Here is a 13309-nt window from a genome sequence, read left to right on the forward strand (position 1 = left end):
TCACTTTATGACCTGTCACCCTGTTTCTACAGTGGCTCCTTTAATCACAGAAATTAATCTCTGGTTGTCCCTCGAGGTGAAGCTCGGTACCACAATAAATGTCAGATCTTTAGATTACTTTTTGGCCTAAATTGCAACAAGGATAAGACGACTTTCATTCCCTCAATATGTGGTCTGCACTGACAAGCCAGACACGCTGGGTCTGTGGACACAAGCTCCAGCCTGTCTTTCCAGGTAAATAAATCAACAAGTCGATTATTCTGTTGGTCTGAGTTATGAGATAAAAGGGTAATCTGATCCACCTTTGGCCTAGTTTTCCGCTGTCTCTTCCTCTGTGTCAACTGACATCAAACCTGCTGTACTCACCCTTTTGAGAGATGGCTTGTCTAATCATTGGATCATGTGCAATATATATATTCCGTGAATAACAGTGCAATACGGCTGCTACATCGTCAGAGCAGTTACAGGCTGTGTTTTTTGTAAATTGTGTAATTCTTTAAAAATGTATCTTTAATATTTGTTTTGTTTTTGATGCACACTTTTTGTTAAACATTAAGCTGTCTTTGGCTGTCTTTGGCTGTCTTTGGCTGTCTTTGGCTGTCTTTCCCCTCTGTGGGACAAATAAAGGAATTTTGATTCTGATATCTTTTCAGACACTGACAGGAGTCACTTTTTAAAGCTCTAAAAAAACGTAGTAAATCAACCCTCAGTATTTTGAGAACACTGATCTCATTTTGACACGTTTTATTTGAGGATGTTTTATCCTTAAAATTAATCTTAAAAGGGTTACAATCAAAGAAAACTGGCTTTAACATTTTACACATTATGCATTGAGATCAAGACAATCATCACAGATTTAGCCGTTTCTGACAAACACACTAATATTTATACTGGTATTTTATCAAAGCCCAAGCAGACAAAGTTCATCTTGAAAGGAAATGTCATTGTAGGATTAATATCCATATACTGATATAAAACTGTATCACAAATAAAGAAAAAGCATAACTGAATATATATTAAAGAAAAAAACAGGAGTGATTAAAACCTAATTTCCCTGTCTGTGTAAACAGCAGCCCCAGATCATTGCCTGCTATAAGGAGGAGGATATGGGGAATTCATGTGGGGATCATTCATTTATCTATGTTACATGTCATCAGCATGTGGTCTCAAGCGGGCGGAGCGCTGGGGATCCAAGGTCAAAGACGCTATGTGACCAGTAATTGGGTCGACATGGAAATGACCCATTCTTTCCTCCTGACTGCTGTTTAGAGACATGGGCTCCACATTGGACTGGTCTTGGTTCACATGCATCTTTCCCATCATGGTGGTAATATCTTCCAATCCCCTTTCCCCAGGAAGATGCCTGTGCAGAGGCTCCGATTCGTCCTCAGCAGAAAATGGGGATTCAGTGATATGCAGCACTCGGGACGCCTGTAGGTTCTGCAGCGACCGTGACTGGACTGTGGGAGAGGAGGAGAATACAAAAAAAGGGTTCAAGCCTCGAGACATGCAGCTCTGCTTATTATTACCTACATTTTTCCTTGCTGGTAGTAACAGAGCGTGCGTTGGTGTGTGTGTGTGTACTTCTAAGTACTTCAAATTCAAACGTAAAGACTTTAAAGGCTCTAAAAACAGAGCCTTTAGCACCACTCAACATCTGTCAAACAGCTTCTGGTTACAAATGACACATTGTTGCTCTGCAAAACCTGACCTTGCCTCATGATTAACAATCAATCAGATGTATTAACAAAGTAATTCATCAGAAGCTGTTGACATTCGATCAAAAGCCTGATAATCATAATGATAATACCTTTCCTTGGTTCTCTGAAAATTGGCTCTAATCATTAGATTTGTTATCAAATCCTCAGACAGGTGGAGCTGGCTTTGGAGCTCTGCAGGTGGGAAGCCTTCCAGCAGCGGAAGAGACTCCAACTCAACTAACATGAGTACTCACTTCTGACTGGACTGAAGTCTTCTTGGCTGACCTTGGTGTCGGAGAAAGGCTTGAGGTTTGGGAACAGGATTAGGGAGAAGGACAGCAGAAGCACCTGAGAATGTGATAACAATGCAAAGGATGGGGGAAAACAGTTAGATTCCGGATGACATTGTAGAAAGTTACTGCTTGAAAAAGCTTTGATCTAGTTTTTATGGTTGGTGGTTTGGATAGTCCCTCTGCAAAAAAGTGTTTTATGCAATGCTCGAGGAAGTAATCATATTCATGCTGTGCTTTTCTCACGAAGTATAGAATCCTGTGAATGGGAACTGAGATTCATCGATATTTTACAGATTAAAAGTTCTTTTTTTTTCTTTTTCTCCACCAATGTTGCTTCAGGTCTGGCAATGTATTTGAGTGGAGTAATCAGATGCAATAAATGGCCTCTATTCAGACAGTGAGAAAGAGTACTGTGCCTTTCTATGTCTTTTGTCCATTGTGCACATACAGTATCTGGGTTGGCCTTTCTCAATGGATAATACAACTTGTTGCTATTTGGCTTGCTACGAATGTGAATTTGTTTTTACAATGAGTCATATGGATTTGTTTTGTCCGCCTGATGCACACACGCACGTACCAGCACGCATGTTCCAGTCTGTGCTGGCTTGTTAGATGTATTCATGACCAAAGCCTGAAGCCTGCGCAACTGCTCCATCAGTGACCTGCGGAGAGGATTAGGAAAAAGAAAATACAAAGAGAAATAAGAAATGAAAGTTCGACAAAAATAATTGGATTGACAACGGTTTGAGGGAACAGGAGGTAGATGTAACACACTAAAGGCCGTTTCTGAGTGAAGGCAATGTCATTGCAAATAGTTCAGGAAATGGAAAAAGAGAAGTCCTTTATCTCTCACATGTTGCATTTCTGCAGCTGGGACACCTTCCTCTGAAGTTCGTGGTTGTGAGCATTGCAGGCAGCCATCCTAGGGGAGATAAAACACGAGGGGGGGGGGGGGGGGGGGGGGTGGGTTAGGACAAGGTGAAATGAAATCTCTCACAGACAAACATATAAGGATCTCAGATATTCTGGTACTGCAAAAAACTATTTCATTCCATTCCATTTTTATTTGTTCCACTCATAGTACGCAAAACCCAATGTACAATATTTACCAACAACAAACACACAATTGAGCGAAAAGGAGCAGGGAGAAGAAAAATGTTTTATATGACCTTCCCCTTTCTAAAAAAATTAAAATAAATAGAAATAGATGGTCTGCCCTTCATAATACAAATTGTTCACAGCCAAACATAACAGTATCTTAGGATACTAAGAGAAACACAAAAAGTACTTATTTCCCACTTGATTGTGTCTCTGAGTCCTACCGGAGAAGAAGGTGGAAAGCGGTGCATAATAATAACAACTATGAATGATTTATTCAAATGTTTGATAGGCAACATATATTTTAAAGCCCAGGGAAGGCAACCTGTTCAGGAAGATTTTGAAAATGGCTCGTCTTATTCAGGATAATATTTAAATAATCACATGTCATTTCCAATGCTAATTTCATACATTTTACTCCAAGAAATTGCACCCTCTTTGACTGCAACATATTTTGTTTGCAAATCTTTTATTATTTCCCACCAGTTCAGCCCTCGAACATCACCACATGTGTCCCTGCTCACAAACTCATTAGCATATGCATGATCAAATTAATGGCAGATCTGAAGCCGTTCTGGTCCCTGAAGGCTGATGTTTTCAAAATTGTTTTCTGCGTTTGGTCTGTGACGGTCAATAATATAGAGAGAGATATAGTTCAAACATGTGAAATAATCACCTTTACTCCTTTTACTCTTAAAGGTGGGGTAGGTAAGTTTCAGAAACCGGCTCGAGATACACTTTGTGTTATATTCCGTGGAATGCTCTTAACATCCCGATAGCAATGAATATCTTAAGTGCTTTGACAAAAAATCCATAAAAAAATGTCATCAGTAGAAGCCGTAATACTGTAAAAAGTACAACCGGATTGGATGGCCTACCAGCCTGTCAGCCTTCCATCGCGGGCACAAACTTATCTCGTGCCCTCATTGGTCATGTGTGCGTTTGTGTGTGTTGGAGGAGGGGCTCTGTAAGGAAGTGGCAGATTTTCTCCGGTTGTGTATTTTCAAATTCTAGCGATCTCGAGCCGGTTTCTCAAACTTACCTACCCCACCTTTAACTAAATGTAATTCGTACCTGCTCTCCAGCCCATCAATATACTCTTTCTTCTTCTTCCTGCTCTCTTGAGCAGACTGCTTATTGCGAATCTTTCTGCGTATTTTCTTCAGTATCCTTTCTTCGTACTAGATTGAGAGAGGATGAACATTTTACATTTTGAACCTCTAAGAGATCAAATCTGCAAGACGATATTGAGTTGTGTTTACCTTTGTGAGAGGCAGCTGGCCGGGCAGAGTCACCCCCTCCTTCACCAGAAGCTTCTTCTCATCTTCATTGAGAATCAACTCTTGAATGGATTGTTGGGAAGTGTTTGGGACCTGGTGGGGAGACATGAATACTAATATTTGAAACATAATCTCTGCTGTGCGATTAAAATATCTTTCTGCCCCCACACCTCCTCCTCCTCCTCCTCCTCCTCCTCCTCCTCCTCCTCCTCCTCCTCCTCCTCCTCCTCCTCCTCCTCCTCCTCCTCCTCCTCCTCCTCCTCCTCCTCCTCCTCCTCCTCCTCCTCCTCCTCCTTCACCTGCCCCTCTCTCCCCAAGCCTCGCAGTGGGTATTTAAGTGCAGACCAGGCCACCTTCATCACTCATATTTCATGGCTACCTCGAAGCAATTGTGATGTGAGAACCGTAGTTGCTTTCTGCCACCCTCTCCATCTTATTAAACTCATCTGAAGATAGGATCAATGAAACACACACAAACCCTCAATTTTCAGAAGCACAACCACAGTATAACTTCTGCCAAGGATGTTTTAGGTTTGGATTGTTTTTCTGTTTTTCTGCAGGATTACAGAACAAACGCAATTAAACTTGGTAGATGGTTGTGTCACTGGCCAAGGCAGAACACTATTAATTGTCGGGCCGTTGAATAGATGCATTATTTCTCACATATGCATACAGCCCTGGCGAACGTTTGCACTCTTCAAGTACCCTACAAGTACAGTCTGAAGTGATGTTGTGTGGAATATAATGATTGTGACAAACATAATAGAATGGGTTGCAACAAGGTTCTTGGTGAAAAGTTATCTAACTAATGGATAATGCAGCATAATACTGGTAAGATACTATCACAACGTGCAATGGTAATGTCTGCATACTTTAACAGAGGTTATATCTCAAAAATTGTTAAGAAACTATTAAGGAGTTTATGAAATCATGATATCAACTTCAACAAAATAGAAACTTAAACTGTGCTGAGTAATCCTCCTCTCTTTGTCACTTCTGACAATATTCTATAAATAAAGTATTAAAATAGGAATTAAATGAGCAATTCCAAGGCTAGATCCCTTGGAGAATCCATCATTTCAGCGAGTAAACTCAGCTGCTTATTTTCACACACACACACACACACACACACACACACACACACACACACACACACACACACACACACACACACACACACACACACACACACACACACACACACACACACACACACACACACACACACACACACACACACACACACACACACACACACACACACACACACACACACACACACACACACACACACACACACACACACACACACACACACACACACACACACACACACACACACACACACACACACACACACACACATACCATGTATACATCACTTCAGGGGACATTACATTGACTTACATGCATTTCCTAGACTTATCCTGACTTTAACCATAACCAACACATGCCTAACCCTAACCCTAACCCTTACCCTAACCCTGATCCTAAACCTAACCAAGTCTTCACCCTAAAATTAATGATTCCCCTCATGGGGACCTCCATTTTGTGGGGAGGTGAGTCCCCACACGTGACTGTGTAAACAGATTTAGGTCCCCACAAGTATAGTAATGCTAGTACACACACACACACACACACACACACACACACACACACACACACACACACACACACACACACACACACACACACACACACACACACACACACACACACACACACACACACACACACACACACACACACACACACACACACACACACACACACACACACACACACACGTTCTCACTCCCATCCCGTCATATATTGACGGACGGTCAGGGCCCCTCCCCGTCGCTATATTACGTACAGGGTACCCCTTGACCGTCAGGCTTCTACGGGCAGGGCGTCCCATAGACCTTCAAAATGCCTATTTTAAGGTTCATTTGGCCATTAAAATGCGTTTTGATGTCATTTTATGCGAGTAATGAGTTTTTATTTCTGATTATTTGTGCAGTACATGTACATGATGTTTAGTTTGCTAGTTATGACGAAGATTACTTCATGAATGTGTACACATTCATGGTTGCTAAGGTGGTTGCTATGGACGCTGCAACAGCTCCCAGACCACGTGATCAACAACAATGGCCGACCTTCGTGTTATTCTCGGTGGAAAATGACTATTTTAAGGTTCATTTGGCCATTTAAATACGTTTTGATGTCATTTTATGCGAGTAATGAGTTTTTATTTCTGATTATTTGTGCAGTACATGTACATGATGTTTAGTTTGCTAGTTATGACGAAGATTACTTCATGAATGCTAACGTTTTTTTGGTGGAAATGTGTTTTTTCACAGCAAAGTCACCCTCTGTATTTGGACTTATTGGGAGAATCTAAAGGCAAGAACATCCCAAATATTCATTTAGGTCTTTATTTTAGACCTTTAGTGTTGCCGTCTGTGAGGAAAATACATGGGGCTCAGAGCCTCGTATTTTTAAAATCTTTTTTTCCTTCTAATTTGTTATTCTTTTCAAAATAACACACTGTTATTTACTCACCAATAACACACAATTATCCTTGCTTTTATTTATTGGTTTAATTCCATAATCTCGGGCTTTTTTGGCGTTCGTCAGGAACTGAATTTCAAAATAAAAATAACCGGAAACAGACGTAGGCCTATAAGGGACATTTCGAGCATCATTGCGATTGTCAACATTTTTGAGTTTAGGATGGCCGAAGACACTACACCAGTGGTTCCCAAACTTTGTGTGCCCAGGGCACACCAAAGGACAAGTAAAAATCTCAAGGCACACCCTTATAACACGTGTTATCACTCATATCATGTAAAATATCTGTACATGTGCATAATTATTTACTAATGCCAAATAAAATGTGACAAAGACAACTATATTACTCATGAAATATTTATTAATGAAGTATTTCAGAAATTAATTTGAAACGTTATCAAATTAGGCTTCATCAAAGCAGCAACACACTCATTTAAACCAGACAGGTCACACAATAAAAAATGAGGCAAAGGAAACTCAGCAGAAATTCAGAGAACTGTCAATGCAAGGAAGCTGCATTGTCCATGGTCCTGAACTACACATTATAAATGTAACATTTCAGCAATCAGCATTGAAACATGTGCTATTGTAAATATTTTTGCCGATTTACAAATTAGTGAGATACATGTGCCTGTCGGGGCGCGCAGATTTTTTTAATCCTTGGTGGCACTGAGGAGAGGGCCACTCGCAATTTCTGTTCAACAGAGAGCCGTGACCTCCTGTTGTTCTTCATGTAAATCAGAGTAGAGAACGCCAACTCCAGAGATGGGGTCGTTACTAATTTTTTTAAATATATTACATATTACTTTTAAAAAAAGTAATATATTACACTACTTTGTTACTATCTACATAAAGTAACTCGTTACTTTACTCGCCGAGCACGTACGAACTGCGCATGCGTGAGTGGCAATAACTCTCCTTACCAGCAGGGGGCGGTAGTGTGTATTTGTCATTCAAAACAGGCAACAACCAGAAGACAGAGAAGAAGAACAGCACCTCCTCCTCTATCTTTGTACATCCTGCACTAAACTGTTTTATTGTAGAGATCACTTATAGTATCTTCTTGATTTTTTATATTCTATATTTCTATCACAGACCTTCTACTTTCCCCCTATGAAAGTATATGTACTCTTAATATTTTTTTAATCAAATATAACACATCAAAACAATAATTCAATAACGTGCTTTAACCACTAGGCGGTGCACACAAGGTACACACAGACACTTGTATATACAACATCTGAAGATGTGTAGTTGTATTCATGCTTTCACATAATTGTACAGAATATTGCTATACTATTTCAGACTCAGTATTTACATTCTTACATTCAAAATTCAATCAAATTCAAATCAGTAATATCTTTAAAAACTACAAGTCCTTTTATATCAGCTGTGCACCGTTATGGTGTAAATATAACCTATCTATGAATTATATCAAATGTAAAAGTCAGCCGAATTAGTGTTGATACTGCAAGGAGACGTATTGTGTGAAGAGAAATTGAAGATGTTTTTTAATTGTTGATATATTTATGATCCACGTCAAGTATTCAGTTTCGGCGGCATTTCTTCCAGTTTTTCCAAAGGTCTTCTCATCAGGGCTCTATCAATAAAGAACTACGGCAGATCTGTAATATGTAATGCAGCCGAACCGTGTATTACAATGTCGTTATGTGATGACTTTTAAAGAGAAAAGCAAGAGCACTCGGAATTAAGTATTATTTTATTCTTTTAAAAATGTTTTCCGGATTTCATATAATATAAACACCAAATCCCAGCATGCTTTGCGGCTAAAACATCCAATCAGCGTAGCTGAGGATCTTGGGTAATCGCTCGAAATGCCTACGCCTGTTTCCGGTTATTTTTATTTTGAAATTCAGTTCCTGACGAACGCCAAAAAAGCCCGAGATTATGGAATTAAACCAATAAATAAAAGCAAGGATAATTGTGTGTTATTGGTGAGTAAATAACAGTGTGTTATTTTGAAAAGAATAACAAATTAGAAGGAAAAAAAGATTTTAAAAATACGAGGCTCTGAGCCCCATGTATTTTCCTCACAGACGGCAACACTAAAGGTCTAAAATAAAGACCTAAATGAATATTTGGGATGTTCTTGCCTTTAGATTCTCCCAATAAGTCCAAGTACAGAGGGTGACTTTGCTGTGAAAAAACACATTTCCACCAAAAAAACTTTAGCAACCATGTGTACACATTCATGAAGTAATCTTCATCATAACTAGCAAACTAAACATCATGTACATGTACTGCACAAATAATCAGAAATAAAAACTCATTACTCGCATGAAATGACATCAAAACGCATTTTAATGGCCAAATGAACCTTAAAATAGGCATTTTCCACCGAGAATAACACGAAGGTCAGCCATCGTTGTTGATCACGTGGTCTATGAAGGTCTATGGGACGCCCTGCCCGTAGAAGCCTGACGGTCAAGGGGTGCGCTGTCCGCAATGAAGGTCTATGGGACGCCCTGCCCGTAGAAGCCTGACGGGCAAGGGGTACCCTGTACGTAATATAGCGACGGGGAGGGGCCCTGACCGTCCGTCAATATATGACGGGATGGGAGTGAGAACGTGTTGCGCACACACACACACACACACACACACACACACACACACACACACACACACACACACACACACACACACACACACACACACACACACACACACACACACACACACACACACACACACACACACACACACACACACACACACACACACACACACACACACACACACACACACACACGCACGCACACACACACAGAGGAAGTTGAAACTGGGAATTTAGAAAGGCTGAATGAGTCACTCGTAAATGTCCTGTACGAGGCAAGCAGCCAAGGAAAGATTCACAAACACCCGTGAGACACCATCGCTCTCCCACCTAGCTCTTCTGTACTCTCCATATACCGATAAACTCCCACCTCATTAGGACACACTTTCTCACTTACAGGCTCCGGTGTGCCAGACAGTAGCAGATCCTTGACAGTCAGCGGGAAGCCGGAGTTCAGCTGTGGCCTGTGAGCATCTGCAGGATACGGTGTGATCCTCATCCTGTCGTTTGGGAATCCAGGACCCCAGCCATCTGCAACCACACAGACACACGAGTACACAAAGCATGTGCAAATGTGATCAATGTGACACACTGCTGTCATCAGAATCAGAAACAGGTTTATTACCAGGTAGGTTGACACGTACGAGGAATTTGACTTGATGTCATGGTGCATACATACAAGTAAAACACGTTTTTAAAACAAAGCTAGAGAACTAGAAAAATATTTATAAAAAATAAAAAATATAGTACAATATAACAGTATTTACATAGAAATGGAATGGAATAAAAATTGGCAGTAATAAAAAAGAAAACAGATATTGTTGTACATTGTGTGCATGAATGTAATGCATAGAGTCTATGATGTGGCTGAGGTATTATAAATAAAATAAAAAAGGAGAAATGACAATTGGAGCCTAAACATTGAACACATATCAATTACTCAGTTTGGTTCCCGACATGTCTGTTATAGCCAATACTAACAATGAGTGATTGTATTTTATCTTTGTTGTACTGGTGATCCAGGGATTCATTTGCAAAATAAATTGCGACATTTTACATTGTGTATTCTTTGTTCAGACCTAAGACTAAAAACATGTTCTAAGATAGTGGATCAGACTGAAATTAGGTTTTGCTCTCAGTAAATAACCCAACAATTAATTGATAAAATTATTATAATTCATTAACTGTTTTTTGTTATGGAAAACCTTGCAGGCACTCAAGTGTGGATATATATTTTTCTTTCAGTTTTTAATAGACTTTGTGGACTGTGGTCAGACCAAACGATTTCATGGGAGGCTCAGTGAATGAAAGTGTGGTTATTATATCAGTTATCAAAAGAAAATGTTGCTTAATATAGCCTCAATGTGTGTGAAATGGTTAAGTAATGTTGAAGAGGTAGTTTTGGGGGAATTTGACCTGAGTCAGAAACTAATAAATTCCTTAGGACAGAGTTTTTATGTACTTGGTTTTCTAATGATCTGTCAAACAACAAATATAAGGCTACCTTGGCTGAATTGTTGAGTATCTATGGGATCAAATACCATATTTTGTAATACCAGAGGCGCCTCTTTTCTAAGCTTTGTCTGACAATTGATTTCGATAATCGATAATGAACATTATCATGAGTTACAGTCTTAGATTTGATGTTGCATTAGGAATGTTTTATCTGTGGATATTTGAGACTCACTGAGGTCAATGGAGAAGCTGGCTTCCAGGTCTGCCTTGGCTTGTGGCCTAGAAGCAAAAAACGGGGTGTCCCCAGGGGGGCTCTCGGGGCGCTGAGGGCTGTCCATCTGGTCTGAGGGGGGGTCCTCACTGATCCCACTGTCACTTTGAGAAGGGGACCAGACAGGCGAGCCTGACACAGAATCACTTCCACTCAGGAGGGCGTTGAGGAAGTCATCATCTGCCTGCTCGGCCGGCTGCAGCATCTGCTGGGTGGAAAGTGGCATCATTAGTCTGTCAGCATGAGCTGTCAACATGGCGAGAGATGGGGGAGTCTTTTTTTAAAACAACGAATAATATACAGTACACACAAAGCAACCAGCTATTTGTAGCATGCATGAGTAACATTAGATAGCCCACAGCCTCACGCACATTTGAGTCCTGGACCAGCCAGGTGTGATGGTTGCCTTGGCGTCCTGGTTCCTCGTGACGGAGAATTCCATCGTTTTGATCAAACAGCCAATCGAGCAGTTCAATGCCATCACAGCCCTGAAACGACATCATGACTTTTAATCATAACACACACAAGGGAGTATGTCCTTCATGCTCTGAGAAGCCAAGAGAGCACAATATAAAGGTTTCATATACCGCAACAGCTGGGGATTGCTTTCCTAACCATTCACCGTGATCGCATCAGAACACACTGTACTGTACAATATGTTCCTCCATCTGCTCCGATATCTGACAATTTTACGGTTATGCTCATGTCCCTCAATGCCATTCTAAATAGTCTTTTTCTCCTTAGATTACAGATTTTATTGTACGCTTGTGATTTACTCTCAATCCTGAACTTTGCTCTGTTCGCTTTCCCAAGAAACTCAAACGACAATGCAATAAACAGGAAGTATTTTGTTCTTTACCTGTTCTTGGTAGTCCTCCATAGTTGTCTTGCTTCGTTGGAACACCAAAGAAACCCCCAAGACACAGAAACCCAGCCAAAATATCAAATGTACTTTGTTGTGGAGTAGCTTTGTCTCCCCGCTCCTAAAGAGCCTCCACTGTATCTCTCGGCTCTTCTGTTCTGGTCCAAAGTTTAAACTCCAACCTAACACACCCAGCCAACTGGCTTGCTCTGTCCTCATTGGCTACGTAGAGATATAATCTGATTGGTAACAAAGAGTACACAACTAAGGAACTTCCCAAGTTGGTCTATCTATAAACGGAGAACATGAGGTCTACACTAAGATGTTAAAACCCCACGAGGGTCAAAGTCTGTTGTTTATTTTTCCTTATTATTATTTTTTTTTATAGCTTATTGACATAAGGATAGCTCTGACCTTTGGCATAGATGTACAACCAATGAATGTACAATGGTCAAGATTAGGAAAGCAAAAGTTACACTGGTTTCAAAAGTAATTAAAACATCTCTGCCGATTGAAACAGCACTGTTTTATTTAAATTTATAACGCTTAATTGTTTGTTTTTTATTTCGTTGTTTGATAATTAAATAAATAACTAATTAAATACCCTTTACATAATATCGTGTTGTCAAAGTTCTTGCAGGAAATTGGGAATAATTGATGTGTATAATAAATGGGATACAAAGCAACCAGAGGACTCAGGGTGCATTCACACCTAATAGTCCGCTCTCTGTTGCGCACCAGACCACAGTTTGTTACATTGTTTCATTTTTCAGAAGGTTCGGTTTGCGTCCAAACGGGCAAAACTCAAACGGACTATAAACTTTAAAGTAAACACAAGTCATGTGCTCGGAAATGCTGTTCAACCATTGGTCAGACATTAAGGGGGTAAAAACGCAAATCCCGGCAATTTCTAGCGGAGCCTCCGCCATGGAGCATCGGCACTTTCGGCAGGTTATTATCATGCTGCTTTTAGTCTGGAGATCAACAGACACTAGCGGCCCGCGCATATGATTATATAATCAGACAACGTCCGTTAAAAAACATTATTACATGGCATTGTTGAATACTCGATTCTGATTGGTCAATTCAAAACACGTGACACGTTTTTATTCCAGAACAGACAGACCGCTGTCAAGGATTTATTGACTGTTGTTAAGGACGCTCACATCTGTACAAAGAAGTCCGTTCGATTTAACTGTATACAGTTTGGCTGAAACTGACA

General features: G+C 40.3%; 1 protein-coding gene across 1 annotated transcript; it reads right to left on the minus strand.

Annotated features, from left to right (window-relative positions):
• Nucleotides 1-729: 729 nt before the first annotated feature.
• Nucleotides 730-12257, minus strand: creb3l3a (cAMP responsive element binding protein 3-like 3a). Its single transcript, XM_034080612.2, has 10 exons — nucleotides 12085-12257; nucleotides 11597-11713; nucleotides 11187-11430; nucleotides 9897-10030; nucleotides 4354-4464; nucleotides 4166-4272; nucleotides 2847-2915; nucleotides 2571-2655; nucleotides 1955-2048; nucleotides 730-1460 (listed from the first exon to the last, which is right to left on the minus strand). Exons 1-10 carry the CDS (start codon nucleotides 12103-12105, stop codon nucleotides 1144-1146), a joined length of 1299 nt encoding a protein of 432 aa, XP_033936503.1. The 5' UTR covers nucleotides 12106-12257; the 3' UTR covers nucleotides 730-1143.
• Nucleotides 12258-13309: the final 1052 nt, after the last annotated feature.

This window comes from Pseudochaenichthys georgianus, chromosome 4 (assembly GCF_902827115.2).
Source record: "Pseudochaenichthys georgianus chromosome 4, fPseGeo1.2, whole genome shotgun sequence".
NCBI classification, from domain to species: Eukaryota; Metazoa; Chordata; class Actinopteri; order Perciformes; family Channichthyidae; genus Pseudochaenichthys; species Pseudochaenichthys georgianus.

What these genes read in the sequence shown, in the direction of transcription:
- creb3l3a (XM_034080612.2), bottom strand. Translation starts at nt 12,105, where the DNA reads ATGGAGGACTACCAAGAACAG. An exon ending in GGCTGGTCCAGGACTCAAAT is followed by an intron (nt 11,431 to 11,596) that starts GTGCGTGAGGCT and finishes TCCACCCAGCAG; the next exon opens with ATGCTGCAGCCGGCCGAGCA. An exon ending in TGTCTGGCACACCGGAGCCT is followed by an intron (nt 4,465 to 9,896) that starts GTAAGTGAGAAA and finishes TCTCCCCACCAG; the next exon opens with GTCCCAAACACTTCCCAACA.